Genomic DNA, 20,997 nt, shown 5'->3' with positions numbered 1-20,997 from the left:
TCTCCAGTATTTTTGTTTACCTAGTCAAGGAATAAATGGTCTTTTTCTGGTTAGCTGCCTATGACCGGTGGTGTTCCACAGGGGTCAATGTTGCATCTGCTACTTTTCACATTATATGTTTGAGATCTGGAAGAAGGAATTGATGGCTTTGTGGCCAAGTTTGCAGACGATATCGAGATAGACGGGGGGCAGGTAGTGTTGAGAAAAAAAGTGGGCAAGAAAATGGCAAATGAAATACACCGTAGCAAAATGTATGGCCATGCACTTTGGTAGAAGGAATAAAGGTGCAGACTGTCTTCTAAATGGTGAGAGGATTGAGAAATTGGTGGTGCAAAGGGTCTTGGGAGTGCTGGTGCAAGATTCCAAAAAGGTTAAGTTGCAGGTTGAGTCACTGGTAACGAAGACAAATGCAACATTAGCATTCATTTTGAAAGGACTAGAATATAAAAGGCTTTTTCAGGTGCTGGTGATGCCACGTTTGGAATATTATGGGCATATTTTGGGCCCTATTTCTGAGGAAGGATGTGCTGGCTTTGGAGAGAGTCCAGAGAAGGTATATAAAAATAATCTTGGGGATGATTGGGTTAACGTATGAAGAGCGTTTGAAGGCTCTGGACCAGTACTCATCGGAATTTAGGATGAAGGGGGATTTCACCCAAAATTACACCTGCTTTCTGACGATGTGAGGTTTCCAGAAACTTTCGTGTTTAATTGTTTCCAGCCTTTGTACTATTTGAACCCTTGAATTCGCAACTCTCCAATTCTAGACTCATTTTTTTCAGATTCACTAATGATGCAGTCGAGTTCTGAACACCTGAAGTCGTGGCCCCAAATTTGACTCTACAATTATATCCATTGAAACATTCCTAAAAACCATATTCTTTTACCAAGCATTCATCTACCCAAATAAGCACTCACATGGCTTGGTGTCATTCTTTGTACCATTTAAATATTGTGGGACGTTTTGCTGCATTAATCTAAATTTCTGCTGATGCTGAAGCTGGAGTCTGCAACATTAAAGATGTCAAAGTCAGGTAAATGCAAATGTTTCTGTATATAGCCGGTGTATGAATCACTTGGTTGGATATGATGTTGTAGAACGGCTGAAAAAGGGTCCTGACCCGAAACGTTGCCTATGTATATCCTCCAGAAATGCTACCATTGAGTTACTCCAGCACTTTGTGTTATAAGTAGGGTTCAACATTAGTATAGGAAGGAATTCCAGATGCTGGTTTACATTGAAGATATTCACCAAATATTGGATTAACTCAGCATCTCTAGCTAGCAATATTTGCAGTTCCTTGTGTCTACATTGCATAACGGCTTACCTATTTTACCAAATGCATCAATGCCAACCTTGGGTGCTCATGGCGCCATTGAACTTGATGGAGACTACTCCAATCAGTCTGAAGAAGGGTCTTGACCCGAAACGTCACCCATCCATTCTCTCCAGAGATGCTGCCTGCCCCTGCTGAGTTACTCCAGCATTTTGTGTCTATCTTCAGTTTAAACCAGCATCTGAAGGTCCTCCCTACACATTTCGACTGCTCCAAAGATGACTTGTGGCCTGGTTCAGCTCCTAATGACATCCCTGTTGGTGGAGACTGCTCCAAAGTTGACTTGCGGGCCTGGTTCAGCCCCTGCCCTCTCAGCAGCGAGCAAAGATACTAGATTTGGCAGCAGCGAGAGAGGAGCGCTCCATCTCCCAATGGGCGGGCAGCAGGGGGCGCTGGCGAGCGCTCCCGCTTCCTCTTCTCTCTGTGCAGGGACAGGGAGACGCTTTGCGGCGGCGACAGCGACAGCGACAGCGGGAGGATGAGCGCGGAGAAGCTGGAGGAGAAGCTGCGGCTGGTGCACTGCAGCATCAAGGCCTACCCCGACTTCCCCAAGCAGGGCATCTTGTTTCGGTGAGTGTCCCGCCGGTGGACAAGGGCAAGGCCGACCTCAGGCGGTGATGTCAGGGGCCTCCCCTGGGCTGGAGGACGACAGACTCGCCATAGATGAGCCGGGTGGTGGCTGGCGATAGTTTTGGAGGGGAAGTGCTCCGATTGCCGTGTACACCGAGCTCCTGGTACCCTGGTAGATGCTCGTGGTGCGGTCCTGAATACTCAATTTTGTGCTCACACGAGGTTTCATCAAGAACACCCTTAAATATTCTGTAACAGTCCCATCTAGTAACCTCTTCCCGTGATAGAGTTTGAAATAGTCTGTTGGTGAGTCGCGTTAGGACATGGCCCGAGTGGCATGTGTTGGGAATATATATTGCCAGTGGGTTTGGAGACTTGTTGCAGAGAAAGCGTCCGCTGGTTGGTGATATTGCCCCAGTGCCTTGTTGAGGTGCTGAGATCAACGGAATGAATGCGGATAATATAGTACAGCATAATATGAGATAATATATCTATAATATAGACCAGTAATGTTCTGGTGTGCGGAGTGTCACTGCTGGAGGAGATTGTTCAGGCATTTGCCTCATGAGGGTGGACACGTAGTCTTTTTTTAGGATGCTTTTTAAAAGTGTGCTGACGAGTTCAGGACGTCCGTTAGAGAATGAAGACAGGCAAATTTAAGGAAGCCTGTGTGACGAGGGAAATTGAGGCCTTGGTCAAGAGTAAGAAGGAGGCACCGGATCAAGTGTGTTCCCGGGGAGTTTCGGGAACTAAGGAGGAAGTTAACAAAAGGAAATCAGAAGAGCAATAAGGGGACAGGGGATAGCTCTGGCAGATTGCATTAAGGATAACCCCAAGAGATTTTATGTGCATAAAAGGAAAAAAGGTAACCAGAGAGACTGGGACCCCTGTGGAACCCCTGTGGAACCACAGGGGATGGGCTAGGTCCTCAAATAATATTTCTCCTCTGTTTTTACCATGGAGAAAGACTGGAGGAGGGAGGAACTTGGGGTAATCACTGGAAGTGTCTTGAGAGCAGTCAGTAAAACAGTCACAGAGGCACTGAAGATCCTGACGCATACGAAGACAGACAAATCTCCAGTGGTTGATCAGATATATCCGAGGACACTGGGAAACTAGAGAGGAAATTGCAGCAGCCCTGGCTGCGGTTTATGAGCCGTCATTAAATATAGGTGAGGTGCTGGAAGACTGGAGGCAAATGTTGCGGTGGCATGTGCCTTTATTCAAGAAGAGCTTCAGGGAAAAGGCTGGGAACTACAGCTCAGTGAGTAACATTTGTGGTCAGAGGGTTACTAGAGAGTATTCTGAGGGATAGGATATACATGCATTTAGATGAACAAGGGCTGATTAGCGATAATCAGCATGGTTTTGTATGTGGGAGATCGTTTATCACGAGTTTTTTGAGGATATCAAAAAGGTAGATGAAGATAAAGCTGTAGACGTTGTATACATGGGTTTCACCAAGGCATTCGTCAAGGTTCCGCATGTAAGTCTGGTCTGGAAAGTTAGATTCCAAAGGATTCAAGAAGAGATAACTGAACGGATAGAAAATGGGCTTCATGGAAGGAAGCAGAGGGTGATGGTAGAAGGTTGCTTTTCGGACTGGTGGCTTTGTGACTAGTAGTGTGCCTCAGGTTTTCGGTGCTGGGCCCATTGCTATTTGTCTATATCAATGATTTGGGTGAGAATGTACATGACATTATTAGCAGGTTAGCAGATAACACAAAAGTGGGTGGTATTTTAGATAATGAAGATGGTTGTCAAATATTGCAGTAGAATCTTGGCCGGTTGGGCAGGTGGATGGAAATGAATACAGCGACATGTGAGGTGTAGCATTTAAGGAGCACTAATATGGGCACAACCTACACAGTGAATGGTAGAGCTCAGGGGAGCGTTGTAGAGCAGAGGGATCTAGGAATACAGGTAGATAGACACAAGAACCAGGACTTGAGGCCTGAGGGAGAGATTGAGCAAGCTGGGTCTATATTCCTTGGAGTGTGGGAAAATGCGGGCTAATCTTCACGGTGGCACAGCGGTAGAGTTGCTGCCTTGCAGCTCCAGAAATCTGGGTTCAATCCGGACTACGGGTGCTATCTGTACAGAGTTTGTACGTTCTCCCCGTGACCTCATGGGTTTTCTCCAGGATCTTCGGTTACCTCCCAAACTCCAAAGATGTACAGGTTTGTAGGTTAATTGGCTTGGTATAAATGTAAATTGTTCCTAGTGTTTGTAGGATAGCGTTGGTGTGCGGGCATTGCTGGTCGGTGCGGACTCGGTAGGCCGAAGGGCCTGTTTGCACGCTGTATCTCTAAACTAAACTAAACTCTAATCCATAAAGGTGTACAAAATCATGAGAGAACTGGTAGACACACAGAGTCTCTTGCCCAGAGTAGGAGAATCGTGAACCAGAGGACATAGGTTTAAGGTGAGAGGGGATAGATTTAATAAGAACCTGATGGATAACTTTTTCACACAAAGGGTAGTGGGTGTATGGCTCGAGCTGCCAGAGGAGGTAGTTGAGGCAGGTACTACCACAACGTTTAAGAAACATTTAGACAGGTACATAGATGGACAGGTTTAGAGGGATATGGGCCAAATGCAGACAGGTGTTACAGGTTTAGATGGGACATGTTGGCCGGTGTGGGCAAGTTGGGCCAAAGGGCCTGTTTCTACGCCCTTGCTGTGTAACTATGTATATGTGAGGCAAGGCTAATTGTGGAGGGTTAGTGTGAGGGGTGGGGAGAAAACTAGAAGACAACTTCAGAGTAACTGGCTTGTTGCCTCGCTGTTCTTTATGCCCATCCTCAGACAAAGAAATCAGGAAATCTTCTCTTTGGATAAACATTTAAAGTCAGTAAAAAACAAAATGTGAGTGGAAATTAGCAGGCCATGCAACATCTGTGGAAGGAACGACACAGGTAATGTTCAGTTTGAAGAAGGGTCCCGACCTGAAATATCATCTGTTCACTTCCCTCCATAGATGCTGCCTGGCCTGCTGAGATTCCTGAGCACTTTGTTTTCTTGCAAGATTATCATGTGACTGCAGTCTCTTGTGTCTCCATTTAAAGTCACTAAATTGGCTGCATGTCTGTTGAAGTGAAAGGCTTTGGAAGGGTAGGATTGGGTTAGAGATGTTGGCATTGTAGAGGTGACATGAGAATATATGAAATCAAGTCAGACCTGCATCTGTGAAGCTGCATTAATCCTATGTTTAGCTGGTATTGACCAGGGCCATTACTGATTGTGATTTATATTGATAGCTTATAGTCATTTGTCGGGTTGAGTTTTGAATCCTACTGGGTATCCACACAACCTACTTGTGCTGGCTAGGCAAGGTTCTAGTTCGGTTACGCACAATCCAACTGTGAAGCAGGCTGTACTGGTTTCATAGTACCAAAGATACATGTCGTATCGAAAAGACAGGCAGGTGGGCAAAGGAGGTGGTGTGGCTCTACAGGTACGGGATGAAATTCAATCCTTAACAAGGGGTGGCATAGGATCAGAAGATGTAGAATCCGTGGGTAGAATTAGGTGACTGCAAAGAGTAAAAAGACCCTAATGGGAGTCCTATACAGGGCTCCGAACAATAGCTAGGATGTAGAGTACAAATTACATCAGGAAATAAGAATGGCAATGTTACAGTAGGCATGAGGGATTTTAATATGCAGGTAAACTGGGAAAATCAGCTTGGTCCTGGGTTCCAAGAGAAGGAATTTGTAGAGTGCATGAGGGAGGAGCTGGCTACAGTTGAATGAAAAAAGGACCCTGGAAAGAATGATGGCGAAGCAGCAATGGCATGAGTTTCTTGGTGTAAATCGTAAGATGCAGGAGAAGTTGCTCGATCTTTTTCTTTCCGATGAAAAGATTCTGAGAGGAGAACGAGGCGACCGTGGCAGGCAAGGGAAGTCAAAGACAGCCTAAAACTAAAAGAGAAGGCATATAATATTGCAAAGGTTAGTGGGAAGCTAGAGGATTGGGAAGCTTTGAAAAACCAACAAAAGGCAACTAAAAAGTCAGTAAGGGAAGAAAAGATGAAATATGAAGGTGAGCTAGCCAATAATATAAAAAGGATACCAGGAGTTTCCTCAGATTAATAAATAATAAAAGAAAGGCAAGAGTGGACATTGGACCACTGATAAATGATGATGGAGAAGTAGTGTTGTGGAATAAAGAAATGGCGGACAAATTGACTACGTTTTTTGCGTGAGTCTTTACAGCAGAAGACACCATCAAGGTGCCAGAAATTCAAGAGAGCAGGGGGCAGAAGTTAGTTGAATTGCTATTACTATGGAGTTGATGCTTGAGAAGCTAAAAGATTTGAAGTTGGAAAAGTCACCATGTCCAGATGAACTGCACCCCAGGGTCCTGAAAGAGGTAGCTTTAGAGATTGTGGAAGCATTAGTGGTGATCTTTCAACAATCATTAGGGTCAGGAGTGTTCCTAGAGGACAGGAAAATTGCAAATATTACTCCGCTGTTCAAGAAGGGAGCGAGGCAAAAGAGGTGAAACTATCAGCAGCTCTGCCTGACTTCAGTAGTTGGCAAGACTTTATCTTTATTCCATTATTTTGTTTTTGTTTTTTTTTGTTTGTTTATTTTATTAGAAGTTAATACAGTACAAAACAATACAGTGGCACCTAATTTTAGGTGCCAACTATGTCATACCGTAATCCATTCCATGTACAACCTCTAGTTTTATGTTATGAGAAGGAAGTAAGCAAGACAAGAAAAAGAAGACAATAGAAAGGGGAAAAAGTGGAAAAATAGATGGTAGAGAGTAGAAAAACGTGAAGTGTGTATATAAAAAATAAAAAAATAAAAGAAAAAAGAAAAAGTGGAAAGTAGAAATAGAAGAGAAGGCCCCTTAAAAGAGAATTTTTCAAATCTATATTCGGAGATGTAAATCTATCCACGTCATGAACTGAAATCAGCAATCCTTATGGTACCGCTGCATCACATGATTCCAAAAAGTCGATGAAAGGAGACCAACTCCTTAAGAATTGGTCATATTTATCTATTAGTCGGAGTCTCATTTCTTCAAGGCGTGCTATGTCCATCATATTCCTAATCCACATTTTAACAGTTGGTATGGTTGTATTTTTCCAAAATTTAAGTATCAATTTCTTTCCAATTATTAACCCATAATTAAAAAAAACATTTTGGTCTTTATTTAAATTGGTATCTTCTCCTATTATTCCAAATATAATCCATTCCATTTTGGGTTCTATTCTTGACTTGAAGAGCTTTGTAAATATATCAAATATATCACTCCAAAATGTATTCAACTTTGTACATCCTACAAATGAATGTGTTATATTAGCGTTTTGAAACAAACATTTATCGCATCTGGGAGAGACGTTTGGATAAAATTTATTCAACCTCGTTTTTGAATAATATAGTCTATGTAATAATTTGAATTGAATTAAATTATGTCTTGCATTAATAGAACAGTTATGTGTATTCATCAAATACTTTTCCCATCTATCCTTCGAGATCTTTATCATCAGCTCATGTTCCCAATCTTCCCTTAGTGCTTCTGTTGAGGGTGATTCTCTATATAATATATTATTATAAAAGTATGATATTAATTTTTGTGAATCAGCCTTAATATTCATTGCTTCTTCTAAAGGGTCTAAAAATATAGTTTGAAATCTATGTGTATATTTCTTCATAAAGTCACATACCTGTATATATTTAAAATATTGATTATCCTTCAATTTAAATTTAAATTTTAATTGTTGAAATGATAACAGTTTGCCCAATTCATACTTATCCCCTACTTTCCTAATCCCCAGTCTATCCCATTGTTGATATGTGTTGTCGATGAGAGAAGGTTTGAATGCGGGGTTGTTCAATAGTGGGGTTAGTACTGATAAATTATTTAATTTCAAGGATACTTTTATTTGTTTCCAAATTCTTATTATATTGTGAATAATTGGGTTCTTCTTATATATTATACTATTCAATTTTATCGGTGAGAGCAGGATCGTTCCTATATCGTGCGGATAGCACTCCTCTTTCTCCATTCTTATCCACTCCAACTGCTGAGTGGAACTATCCAGCCAGTACATTATGTTCTTAATATGCACTGCCCAGCAGTAATACATAAAGTTAGGTAATGATAAACCCCCAACTTCTTTAGATTTGCACAAATGCTTTTGTTGAATTCTATGTGTTCTGTAATCCCATATAAAATTAGTGATAGTGGAATCTAGTTTTTTGAAAAAATATTTTGGAATATATATTGGGATCGCTTGAAACAAATATATTAATTGTGGTAAGAAAGTCATTTTTATAGCGTTAATTCTACCTATCAATGAGAGCGGAAGCGTTTTCCAAAATTTAATCATATCATTCAGTTTATTTAATAGTGGTATAAAATTGGCACTAAATAATGATTTGTGTCTTCTCGTAATTTGAATACCCAGATACTTGAATTTTTCTGTTGCAATTTTGAAGGGGAATTTTAGTAAGTCTCGAATCCTGTGGTTTTAAAGACATAATTTCGCTTTTATTTCAATTTATTCTATATCCTGAAAAAGAGCCGAATTCCTCAATTAGTGTTAATAAGGTGGGTATACTCGTTTGTGTATTAGTAATATATAAAAGGATATCATCAGCATATAGTGAAATTTTATTCTTTGAGTCCTTAGTGTTATATCCGTGAATATTCGGGTGATTTATAATCTTTTCGGCCAACGGTTCTATCATAAGGGCAAATAGCAATGGTGATAAGGCACACCCTTGCCTATTACCCCTTGATAAGTAAAATTTTGGAGATAGCGTATTGTTAGTTAGTATTCTTGCCGTAGGTCTATCGTAAAGTAGTTTACGATAACCCATCTAATAAAATTCTCTCCCATATTGAATTTTTGGAGTACCTTGTATAAATACTGCTATTCTACTTGATCAAATGCCTTCTCTGCATCCAGCGTGACAACTGAAATATCTTCATTGTCCTCATTATGAGAGTACATTATATTGAAAAGCCTTCTCAAATTATTAAATGATTGTCTTTTGGGTATAAATCCCATTTGATCCGTATTTATTAAATTGTTAATATAATTATTTAGCCTTCTAGCTAGAATCTTTGCTAAAATGTTCTGATCCGTATTTAGTAGTGAAATAGCTCTATAAGAACCCGGTTCATCTAAATCTTTATCTTTTTTGGTATAAGTGTTATTGTTGCTTCTGCTAGGGTTTCTGGTAGTTTATTTTCAGTATAAGCATGCATGTATAAATTGAATAATCTTGGTACAATTGACTCCTGAAATCTTTTATAAAATTCATTACTAAAACCGTCTGGTCCTGGGGTCTTCCCATTTTTCAGTGAGTTTATTATTTGTTTTATTTCTTCATTAGTAATCCGTGCTCCTAATTGCTCTTGTTCTAAACTATCCAATTTTGGGAGCTTGCTATTATCTAAAAAATTTGTAATTTTACTTACATCTGTATTTATTTTAGATGTATATAAATTGTGATAAAATTGGGCAAACCTCTTATTAATATCCTTAGGCAGTGTTAAAAACTCACCCTTATCCGATTTAATTTTAGTAATAGTTTTTTCCTTTTCTCGTTGCTTCAGTTGCCTCGCAAGTAGTTTATGTGGCTTATCCCCAAATTCAAAGTGTGCTTGTTTTGTAATTTGGAATAATCTTATTACTCTAGCCGATAGTATTCTATTGACTTTATATTTCAATAAAGTTATCTTATTATGTTTATTTATGGTTGGGTCAGTTGCATTGTCCAGTTCTAGTAGTTTTATTTTCTGTTCTATCCGCTGAAGTTCTCTTTTAATTTCCTTATTTTGAAAACTTTGGTAAGAAATTATGACACCGCGAATATATGCCTTGAAGGTTTCCCATAATAGCGGTGCAGAAATACCCGGCGTGTCATTTATTTCGAAAAAAAGTTTTATTTGTTCTTTTATATACTCATAACCCTGCGGGTTATTTAATATATGTACATTGAATCTCCAAAAAGGTTTTATACTCGGCATTCCCTCAATTTTAAGTATAAAAGTCAATGGTGAATGATCAGAAATAATACTATTATGATATGATGGTTTATTCGTATACGGGATTAATTTTGTGTCCAATAAAAAATAGTCAATTCGCAAATAAGTTTTGTGAACTGATGAATAAAATGAGTATTCCCTACCACTTGGATTTGCTATTCTCCAAATATCAGCTATGTTATTTTTTATATAAGTATTTAAAAATTCACAGGTCTTAGTTTTAACAAGACGCTTCCCTAGCTTTATTGATTTATCTAAGTATGGATCTATAACACAGTTAAAATCTCCCCCCATTATTATATTTTGATAATTATGCTCTGTGATTAAATCTATTATTTTCCTAAAAAATTGTGGGTTATCAAAATTAGGCGCGGAAATATTTATCATAGTTAATGGTGTATTGTAAATTTCTCCCGTGACTATAACATATCTTCCCTCTTTATCAGATATAGATTTCTTTAATTTAAAAGGTATACCCTTCCGAATTATAATAGCCGTGCCTCTTGCTTTAGAGGTGAATGAGGAGTAATAGGTTTGACCTATCCAATTTGCCCTTAATCTGATCTGAGTTTGTTGTTTCAGATGTGTCTCTTGTAGGAAAGCAATATCCATATTTAATGATTTTAATTGTGCCAGAATTTTACCCCTCTTAATTGGCTCATTCGCACCTCTGATGTTCCAACTACAGAAGGTGAGACCTCCGATATTTATTCGACTATTATCTTGCATTGGCTATTATTACCAGACTGTATGATTCATGTGATGCAGCCAAGTACCTCGGAATCCCGAATCCAGAGTTGTCCTTCATAATTTCTACAGTAGTTTTACATCTCCTGACACTATTAAACATAATTAAGGGAAAGAGAAAAACATAAAATAAAGTGTACATAAAAATTATTAAGTCATACAACACATAATTGTGAATAAACAAAAAAAGTGAATGTAATTTATCAAAAAAGCGATAAATTACAAAAAGGCCACCTAAGGTAGCTAGGTTTGTTTTTAAATTGACCTCCGTCGATGAGATTATGCACTGGGCCTTATCCCCCTATTAGAATTTGACCCAACGTTAGTCGGTTCCCTCTAATTGTTACCAAAATTATCATATCAGGTCAGTTAATCGCTGAACAGTTTAAAATAAAATAAAAGAGAAGGTAGAAGATTTGGATTAAAATAAAAGAAATTATGGGTTAAAGTACCTCGTCAATAATTACACTTTTCATTTACCTGTATGTTAATTAATTCATAATTAGTATTTAGTATTTAAAATATATGTCTAACCTCCCCCATCCTTCCTGCTATATAGTTAGTCGTGTTAGTATAGTACATTACGCCTTTAACGTTAGTTGAGTTTATTGCGCGTAAGTGGTTAATTAGTTAGTTAGTTATATATATAAATAATAGTATAGTGTGGAACAGATGCCTCATATCATGGCCATTTCAAAAGGAGACGGTCTCATAGTTCTCCGTGCTGAGGGGTTTGGTGACGAGCTTGCGACCTTGAGCTTCCATCTGTGCTTTCAGTTCAGAAGTTTAATTCGGCCTCTGTTATTGAACAACACATTCTTGCCAGATAAGCCTGTCTGGTAACCGCCTGAAGCATTCTAGTGTCTTAATTGAAACAGAAAAAACAAAGTTCCACAGATAAAATGTTTATGTTCCTCCTTGAATTTTGTTTAAAATCTCCTGGGCATATTTGCAAGCAGAGTCCGGGTCCGTGAATGAGCGTTGCTTAGCATTAAACGTAATTAGCATTTTCGCTGGATAGATCACGCCATAACGAACTTCAGAATGTCCATATAAAATACTGCTTGCCCTTTTAAACTCGCGTCTTTTTACCAAAATTTCCCGAGGATAATCCCTGTAGAATCTTTCGATATTATCAGTAAATTTAAGATTTTCTCCATAGGTTATCTTCTTTAATAGAGTTTCCAAAGTTGAAATATCCAGGAACTTTACAATAATTTGCCTTGGTTTAGCATTATCATGTTTTTGGAAGCGACCCACTCGATGAGCCAGATCTATCTTTGGTTTTTCTGGAAGTTTGAAAACATCTTTAAGTAGATTAGTAATAAAATCACGCACTTGAAGGCTGTGTTCAGCACCCTCTTTAACTCCTACTATTCTCAAATTTTGCCTCCTTGACCTGGCCTCTAAATCTTGACATTTCTCATTCAGTTTATCCGTTAGCTCCCAATTCGTATCGTGTTGTTTTTTCAGCCCTTGTATTTCTTGGCTCATCTGTTCCATTTCACCATCCATCTCTTCCATCAATTTTTCCGAGTCTGTTAATTGCTTCAGCAGGGTGTCATGTTTATTGTTATAATCTTTCTGCATACTTTCTAATTCCTTCGCAGTCCTGGACTCCAAATCTTTAAACTGCTGGTTCAGGGCTACATAAAGCTCTTTTACTTCGTCGCAGCTATTATCAATTTTCTTAGAAAGATTGCCCTCCATAGTGGAGAAGTTGTTCTGAATTGTAGAATTCATTTTGGCAAATTGCTTCTGAAGATCTTTAGTAATGTCTTTAAGAATATTAGCTCTTACCGTTTCTTCCCAGCTTTTCATTTCTTTCTCCTTTGTATCACTTCTCGCAGCCATATCGCTTGTAGGTTGTTGAGGTTCCAGCCCCTCTTCCAGACTTTCAAAAGTGAGTTCCGGGGTGGTTTAAGCTCATCCAGAGCTTTTTGGAGCTGGAAACTGATTGTAGTCTTCTTGGGTCCTCTCTGACCTCTTCTCTTTCTCATCCAGTTTTTACGATAAGATCGTTTTAAATCCCAAATCCACCGGTACCGTTTGATGGAGTCAGTACCCTCGACGTTCAGCAAACCTGATAAGATTTTTTAACCCGATCCTGGCATGGGAGTTGACTTTAAACACGATTTGTCTGGAGGAGAGCTCAGTGCAGCTGCCTTCACTGCTTCATAGCAGCCACCGGAAGTCATCTTTATTCCATTATTAACGAATGGAATCAGCCATGATTGAATGGCAGAGTAGACTCGATGGGCCGAATTCTGCTCCCATGAACTTTATTTAGTTTAGAGATTGAGCATGGAAACAGGCCCTACTGCCACCAAGTGCACGCCGATCATTGATCAGTAGTTCACACTAGTTCTATGTTATCCCACTTTCGCAACCACTCCCGACGTATTAGGGGGATTTTTTGCTTAACAGCGGCCAATTAACCTGCCACCCAACATGTCTTTGGGATGCGAGAGAAAATAGAGCATGGTCACAGGTGAACTGCACACAAAAAGTATCCGAGGTCAGGATTGAGCCTGGTTCTGTGGCCCTGTGAAGCAGCAGCTCCAATGGCTGTGCCACTGTGATGAATCTAAAAGGGAATATTGCCAATAAATCCAGCAGGTAATTCCTTACCCAGCTAACATTGATCAAGGATTGGCTGAGAGGTAAACACATGAGGGAGCATAGGTTAGAACATTTTGCCACGTTGTTTAGAGAAAGAGAGAGGAGGGAATATGTGTGGAATATAAACTCTGACATACCATTTGTAGGTATGTTGCAAAGCCTACCTGAAGCGTCTTTGAAAATCTGCCGTTGCGGGTGTGCGCGATTTTGGCGCCGTTTAGAGGGGGCGGGTTTAAAACGCGATTTTCTCTAGGCTGTTCAAATCGAAGATGTTCAGCCTAGTTAATTATTAACGGGAAATCGCTGGAAGACCCCGTCGCAAAAGCTATTATTAGGTTTAAAGGCCTTGAATAATAGTTATAGTAGTTTAAAAATCAATCTCTAAACCCGCGACCAACGGCAACCGCAGGGTCTCATAAAGCAAATAGCAGAAGCTAGGTTGTATATTTTTACATTAAAAAGGGCTTCTAAAGATCCCTTTATACAAAGTTTAATATTGCGAGTAGCTCAATTTGGGCCCATTATATCGCGCAGTATTTTTCTCGGCATTTGGGGCACAAATCTACCGCAATGTGAACGTTCTAAACCAGCGCGTTCCACAGGGACCCACTGGAAAGCTGATTTAAATGGGCATTTATTTACAGCAATTGAACACTGAATTCCTTCCATTTGGTCTATAAATTAATGTAAATGAGATTTAAAAATCATGTTTTATTGTGAATTATTTGTGAATATTATTTGGACATTTAGGCTATTTAAAAATGTTAATAATTTATTAAGAAATGGATAGATGTTTAGATCTAGTAATTGAAGTCTGAAATTAGCTACAATTAGGTAACTAACTAATTATATGCTTTAATTTCAGGTCATCCAAGTAAGATTATTTTATATTTGTTTCAGAATGCTTCAATCTATGATAACTGAAAATTTCATTCAGTTCTCTTAATTTTTAAGAAAGTTATGGGCTTTTGACTGTTCACGATCACAACTTTTTTGTTATGTCCATAGAAAATCAATAGGGAACAAGATGCTCATTTCCGAGTATGAAAATGGCCATAACTTTTTAAATACTTGAGATATGAAAGTGAATTAGGTGTCAAATTAAACTTATTTTTATGCTTTATCTGATGGGATAAATTACAGACTTGATTTTTAAAATCTCAAAATTTTGTAACATTGCTACCATTTGTCTTGAATGGTCTTTGATGTTTTTTCTGTGCAGTCATGTATCCTTATTTACTTTACCACCAGGTGGCGCTTCGATGGCAGCCTCGCCTACAGTCTGTCTGTCTTTTTCGTCTTTTTTTTTGTTATTTTTATTGTGTTTAAAAAGTTTGTGTTAATGTTCTCCGGTTTGCTTTATGTGTGGGGGGGGGGGGGGAACTTTTTTTCAATCTCTTACCTTGCCAGAGATGCGATTGTTTTCTGGGTCGTATCTCCGGTCGCTCTGCGGCCTAACATCGTGGAGCTGGAGGCCTTGCTCGAGACTGACTTTGAGCCCCACCGCGAGGCGTGGACTTACCATCGGAGCCTGCGATCCCTTGCCTGGGATCGAAGCTCCAACCGCGGCCTGCGGACTTTAACATCAAGGAACTCGCAGTCTCGGGAGAGACTGAGTCGGGAAGCTCCAAAACGGCGCAATGTTCGACTAGCCCCAAACTAGCCTCAGATCGCCCGGCTCAGGGTAGCTGAGATTTCCCCGCTTCCCTCCCCCCCAATGCAGGAGCTTGATCGCCCCGACGAGGAGGCCCGCCGCCAGCTGCGGGAGTAAGATCGTACCGTCAACGATAGGTTAGAGGTCCCCGACCATTGGAGGACAAAGAAAGGAAGAGATTGACTTTTTTTCACCTTTCATCACAGTGAGGAATGTGGAGGAGTCACTGTGGTGGATGTTTATGTTAAAATGTATTTTGTGCGTTCTGTTGCTTTTTATTAGTATGCTATATGGCAAATGAAATGCCTCGTATATGTTGCAAAACATACTTGGTTAATAAAGTATGATTATGATTAGCATTTACTTGATGCATCTCAATAGATACTGTACTACGTTAAGTAATATTTTTAGTTGGTCTTCCAAAACCCGCTATTGACTTTCACAACTCATACATTTAGTTCCTCCTGAAAAAAAAGAATGCTGGTCAATTGGAAATAAATAGTCTGTTTATATTCAGCTGTACATTGGTAACTGCTTTTTAAATGTAATTAATTGGCTGTTAACATATTTGGAATGTACTAAGATCAGAAAGTAAGCTACTTGAATGGAAGTTAATTGACTTTGCTATGAAATAAAAATGATAGATGCAATAGTTAAACATGTGCAGCAGTAATTTCTTCAGACATTCACAGAGCAACCTGTTCAGTGATAGATCAGTGGAAATAATGGAGAGGTGGTACAAATGATCATTGGGACTGCATGTTTGCAACTAAATTCTGTCTTAATATAAATTGATTTTCTGTGACATTATTCTTATCAATGACAGCTCAAAAGACACTTGGCGCAAAATACTTCAAATTAATGAATGATGAAGGAAATATTGCAATTTTAAAATAATGTCTTAAGAGATAATTGTAAATTTGTGATCAAATTATATTTTTGTAACTTCAATAATGCATTCATTTATTATATTCCAGAATAACATCTCTATTTTGGCACCCTCAAGTCTTTGCTGATGCCATTCTAACAGATCTAATAGGAGTTTGTGCGTTCTCCCTGTGATCTGCGTGGGTTTTCTCCGAGATCTTCGGTTTCCTCCCACACTCCAAAGACGTATAGGTTTGTAGGTTAATTGGCTTTGTAAATGTAAAAATTGTCCAGTGCTGAGTGATGCTCTACCTAGAGCTTTTCAGCATACTACATCCAGATCCAGATTTTTTGGAGTATTGGATGTTATTCTTATTAATACCCCAACACATTTTTTTGAAAATCACGCTAGCATAATAATGCATTCAAACCATAAGTTCAAAGGGAGCAGGAAACTGAGCCCCCCATAGTGTGAGGAAACATAGAACTTTCTTTCAACTTGTCAGAACAAAGTGAAATATACAACCAGACGAGACCAATTTGGTGGAGCAGTTTGAGTCATAAACGTACGCATGCTCCTGACTCCTGGTGTTTTTGAACTTGCACAACTTCAGGCTGCACAACCAGCTTGCATTCCTGACACCTAGCTCAAACCGGAAAGATGGATAGCAGATTTTTCGAGCTTACTCTGTTTAGATTTGATAAGGTCTCACAAAGGAGATTAGTGGGCAAAATTAGGGCACATGGTATTGGGGGCAGAGTGTTGACAAGGATAGAAAATTGGTTGGCAGACAGGAACCAAAGAGTAAGGATTAGCGGGTCCCTTTCAGAATGGCAGGCAGTGACTAGTGCAGTGCCACAAGGCTTGGTGCTGGCGCCAACCCAACCCCCGACGCCGCCCTACCCCCCCCCACCAATATAAAACAAGCTAAAGAATACTAAAAAGATACATTTAACACATACTACTAAAACACAAAGAAGGAAGGGGCAGACAGGCTGTTGGCGAGGCAGTGAATATCTATGGTGAATTTTCTTCACTCTTGCCGAGCATATTGATGCGTGACTAGGTTTTAAATAAAATGCTGCATCAGTAACAGTTGCTCACGCTGAAAATAATGGCAGCAGAAATATAAATTAGATTTTTGTATCCTGTAGTTATCATTTTCAACAATCAATCCACTCGTGTAACTTGTATAACTTGTTTTCGTGCAGTGCCAATGAAGGTTATGCAGTTTTGAGGTTAGATATCACTCCTCTTCTGATCCTTTTCCAAAATCTTTTATCTGTGATCATGAAATGAATTGCATTTAGCCATTGAAAAATATTTAATTGTACTGGTGCAACAGTAATAGCAGTGAATCTTTGATAAATTTATGCCTTGCAGTGCAAAGTACATCATTATTGTTTAAATGAACATGGATCTCTGCATTACTACAGTAAATTAAAAGGTTACCCTGCAGGTCTAAGTTCTTTTTCACAACGTCATAATGGCTCAAATCATGTAATGTCTGGTAAATAATTCATGAAGGGTATTGTTTAGGTCATTGCTTTTTAGGTCATGTTCATCGGTACTTGGAAATCAGTGACTGATAAGTTATCAAGTTCAGACTCAATCAGACTAAAGAAGGGTCCCGACCAAATTGTCGCCTGTCCAATCCCTCCACATGCTGAATCTGCTCTCCCTTCTGTCTTTACTAAACCATTTCAAAGAGTATGGTAACATGCCTCAATGATTATTGAGCGATGGCACTAACATCCCTGTCTGACTTTCCTGGGACCTACTGATCCCCCCCCCCCCCCCTGTACTGGGCATCTCAGTAATGATGGGTCTTTTCCTTCCCCCTCTTTTAACCAGGTTACCCCGACCACACCCACCCATACACTAGTCCTCACTCACCCCAACCCCCCTCTTCTCTGAACACCCACCATCCCTATCCCCCCCCCCCATCAAACCTCACGGCCTCCGTCCATTCGTCCCTCCTCTGACCCCAACCCCCACCCTTGTCATGTCTTCATCATCCCCCCCTGACCTCCCCTTTCCGATACAGTCTGTCCTCAACAGAGGCCTCAACTTTGTTCCCCTCCGCCTCCACCTCAACGAGTTCCGGGTCCGCCATGATGTAGAGCTTTTCTATCATATCAGGTTTCTTCAAAATTATTTTGTAAATACATAACATTCATTTTTTTCCTAAAAGATTCCGCCTTGATGCCTTTTTCTACTGGAAGGTCCTCACCACCCACTGATGACCCCTCCTGGGATAAATAAACATATCGTATCGTATGAAACATTAGAAATTTAAGACATAAGTAGAAGTTTTCAGTGAAATGTGAAAGGTTCATCTCCATAGTGAAACATTAATCAGTATAGTTTAATAAGCTACATTCAAAAAGGAATATTGAAATAATCTATAATAGCCATTGAAAGCACTGAAGTTTTCACTGTATAGTACTTATCTAATTTACTTGTTTTAACAAAATACCAGAGTTGATTCCAAGTAGACACACTTGTTTTCTAGTAAGTGTTTTTCTCATTTCAGATATTAGTATCATACTAGTTAGGTTTCTTTTACAAATATTCCATTAGTTTGCAATGGCAATGATGGCCTGAAATTGGTTTCACTTGTGAACTTTACATGAAAATGATGCGTAATTTCTTGAAATGTAGTATTTGAGGATATATTCTGATATATTATTGATTTCTAAAACTTCAGTGAATTGAGACGTTTCTGTAAACATTCATTCTCCCAAGGGCGCCAGTGGGGATGTTTCAGCTATTTCGTAGCTGGGGATGGGAGCTTTTCACCATTGCATTTGTAGAACAATTCTGGCAGTTTTTATACTTTTGTTTAATGTCAACTCATTAAAGAACAAAAACTATTGAATTGTAATTTCTCCCAGTGTGTCTACTTGGATAATGGGCTGCATCAGGCTTGATCTGGCCAGGCGCCTCTCTTCCACTTCCTGCAGGATGGACAAAGGTGCACATGCTTCTCCACAGTTATTTACAATATACATCAATGATTTTGATGAAGGGATTCAAAGTAACATTATCAAATTTGCAGATGACACAAAGCTGGGTGGCAGTGTGAACTGTGAGGAGGATGCTATTAGAATGCAGGGTGACTTGGACAGGTTGGGGGAGTGGGTAGATGCATGGCAGATGAAGTTTAATGCGGATAAATGTGAGGTTATCCACTTTGGTATCAAAAACAGAAAGGCAGATTACTATCTAAATGGCGTCAAGTTGGGAAAAGGGGAAGTACAACGGGATCTGGGGGTCCTTGTTCATCAGTCTATACAGTAAGCATGCAGGTACAGCAGACAGTGAAGAAACTGAATGGCATGTTGACCTTTATAACAAGAGAAGTCGAGTATAGGAGCAAAGAGGTCCTTCTGCAGTTGTACAGAGCCCTAGTCCCAATCTTGATCTCCTATTTGAGGAAGGGCATTATTGCTATTGGAAGTGCAGCGTAGGTTCACCAGGGTAATTCCCGGGATGGCGGGACTGACATATGAAAGAATGGGTTGACTCGGCTTGAATTCGCTGGAATTTAGAAGGATGAGAGGGGATTTTATAGAAGCATATAAAATTGTTAGAGGAATGGACAGGGTAGATGCAGGAAAAATGTTCCCGATGTTGGGGTGGTCCAAAGGGTTCAAAGGTCTTTTATTGTCACAGGTACCAATTAAGCTACAGTGATATGCGAATCACCATACAGCTATACGGAAAAAAAGCAACAAGACACAACTACATAAAAGTTATCATAAATATCCACCACAGCGGATTCCTCATTGTGATGGAAAGCAAAAAAGATCGGGACGATCAAAGCTCCCAAAGCTGGAGGTCGAAGCTCCCGCGTTGGGGAGGTCGAAGCTTCCGCGTTGGGGCGGTCGAAGCTTCCGCGTCTGGGCGATCTAAACACCCGTGTCGGGGCGGTCGAAGCTCCTGCGGCTTGGAGTTCCCAAGTCGGTCGAGCTCCATGATGTTAAGTCCGCAAGCACCCACGATTGGAGTTCCAAGTTCGATCCCTGGCAAAGGGATCGTGGGCTCCACGATGTTAAAGTCCTGTATGCTCCCCGTGGTGGAGCTCTCAAAAGTCAGTCTCCAGCAAAGGCCGCCAACTCCTCGATGTTAGGCCGCAGTGCGGACAGAGATGCGATACAGAAAGAAATTGCATCTTCCTTGAGGTAAGAGATTAGAAAAAGTTTCCCCCAACCCCCGCCGCCCCCCACCAATATAAAACAAGCTAAAGAATACTAAAAACATACATTTAACACATACAATTAAAACACAAAGGAGGAAGGGACAGACAGGCTGTTGGCGAGGCAGCCATTGCTGGCGCCACCCAGTGGACATGGTCCAGAACCAGGGGTCACAGTTTAAGAATAAGGGGTATGTCATTTAGGACTGAGATGAGGAAAAACTGTTTACAACCAGAGAGTTATGAATCTGTGGAATTCTCTGCCACAGAGGCAGTGGAGGCCAATTCACTGGATGTTTTCAAGAGAGAGTTAGATTTAGCTCTTCGGGCTAAGGGAATCAAGGGATATGGGGGAAAGCCTGAATGATCAGCCATGATCATATTGAATGGTGGTGCTGGCTCGAAGGGCCTACTCCTGCATCTATTTTTTATGTTTCTATGGTGAATTTTCTTCACTCTTGCCGAGCATTTTGATGAGTGACTAGGTTTTAAATAAAATGCTGCATCAGTAAGTTGCTGGCACTGAAAATATTGGCAGCAGAAATATAAACCAGATTTTTGTATCCTGTAGTTATCATTTTCAACAATCAATCCACTCGTGTAACTTGTATAACTTGTTTTCGTGGGCCATTGTAATTTTTAAGCACTGCAGTGCCAATGAAGGTTATGCAGTTTTGAGGTTAGATATCACTCCACTTCTGATCCTTTTCCAAAATATTTTCTCTATCATCATGAAATGAATTGCATTTGGCCATTGAAAAATATTTAATTGTAATGGTGCAACAGTATTAGCAGTGAATCTTTTATAAATCTTTTATAAATCCATGCCTTGCAGTGCAAAGTATTGTTTAAATGAACATGGATCTCTGCATTACCACAATAAATTAAAAGGTTACCCTCCAGGTCTAAGTTATTTTTCACAATGTCATAATGGCTCAAATCATGTAATGTCTGGTAAATAATTCATGATGGTCTGGTAAAT

The 20,997-nt window shown here is 39.9% G+C and overlaps 1 protein-coding gene across 1 annotated transcript in view; it reads left to right on the top strand.

Moving 5' to 3' along the window:
* Positions 1-1,716: 1,716 nt before the first annotated feature.
* aprt (adenine phosphoribosyltransferase) overlaps positions 1,717-20,997 on the top strand; it is a 30,993-nt gene continuing 11,712 nt past the window's right edge. Inside the window, exon 1 of the mRNA XM_033035702.1 lies at positions 1,717-1,907. Coding sequence (XP_032891593.1) covers positions 1,816-1,907 — 92 coding nt within the window. The 5' untranslated portion in view covers positions 1,717-1,815. The remainder of the gene's footprint in view (positions 1,908-20,997) is intronic.

The sequence above is a fragment of the Amblyraja radiata genome, chromosome 17 (assembly GCF_010909765.2).
Source record: "Amblyraja radiata isolate CabotCenter1 chromosome 17, sAmbRad1.1.pri, whole genome shotgun sequence".
Taxonomy (NCBI): Eukaryota; Metazoa; Chordata; class Chondrichthyes; order Rajiformes; family Rajidae; genus Amblyraja; species Amblyraja radiata.
Note: the sequence above shows the minus strand (reverse complement) of the source record. Positions and strands in the feature narration are given on the sequence as shown.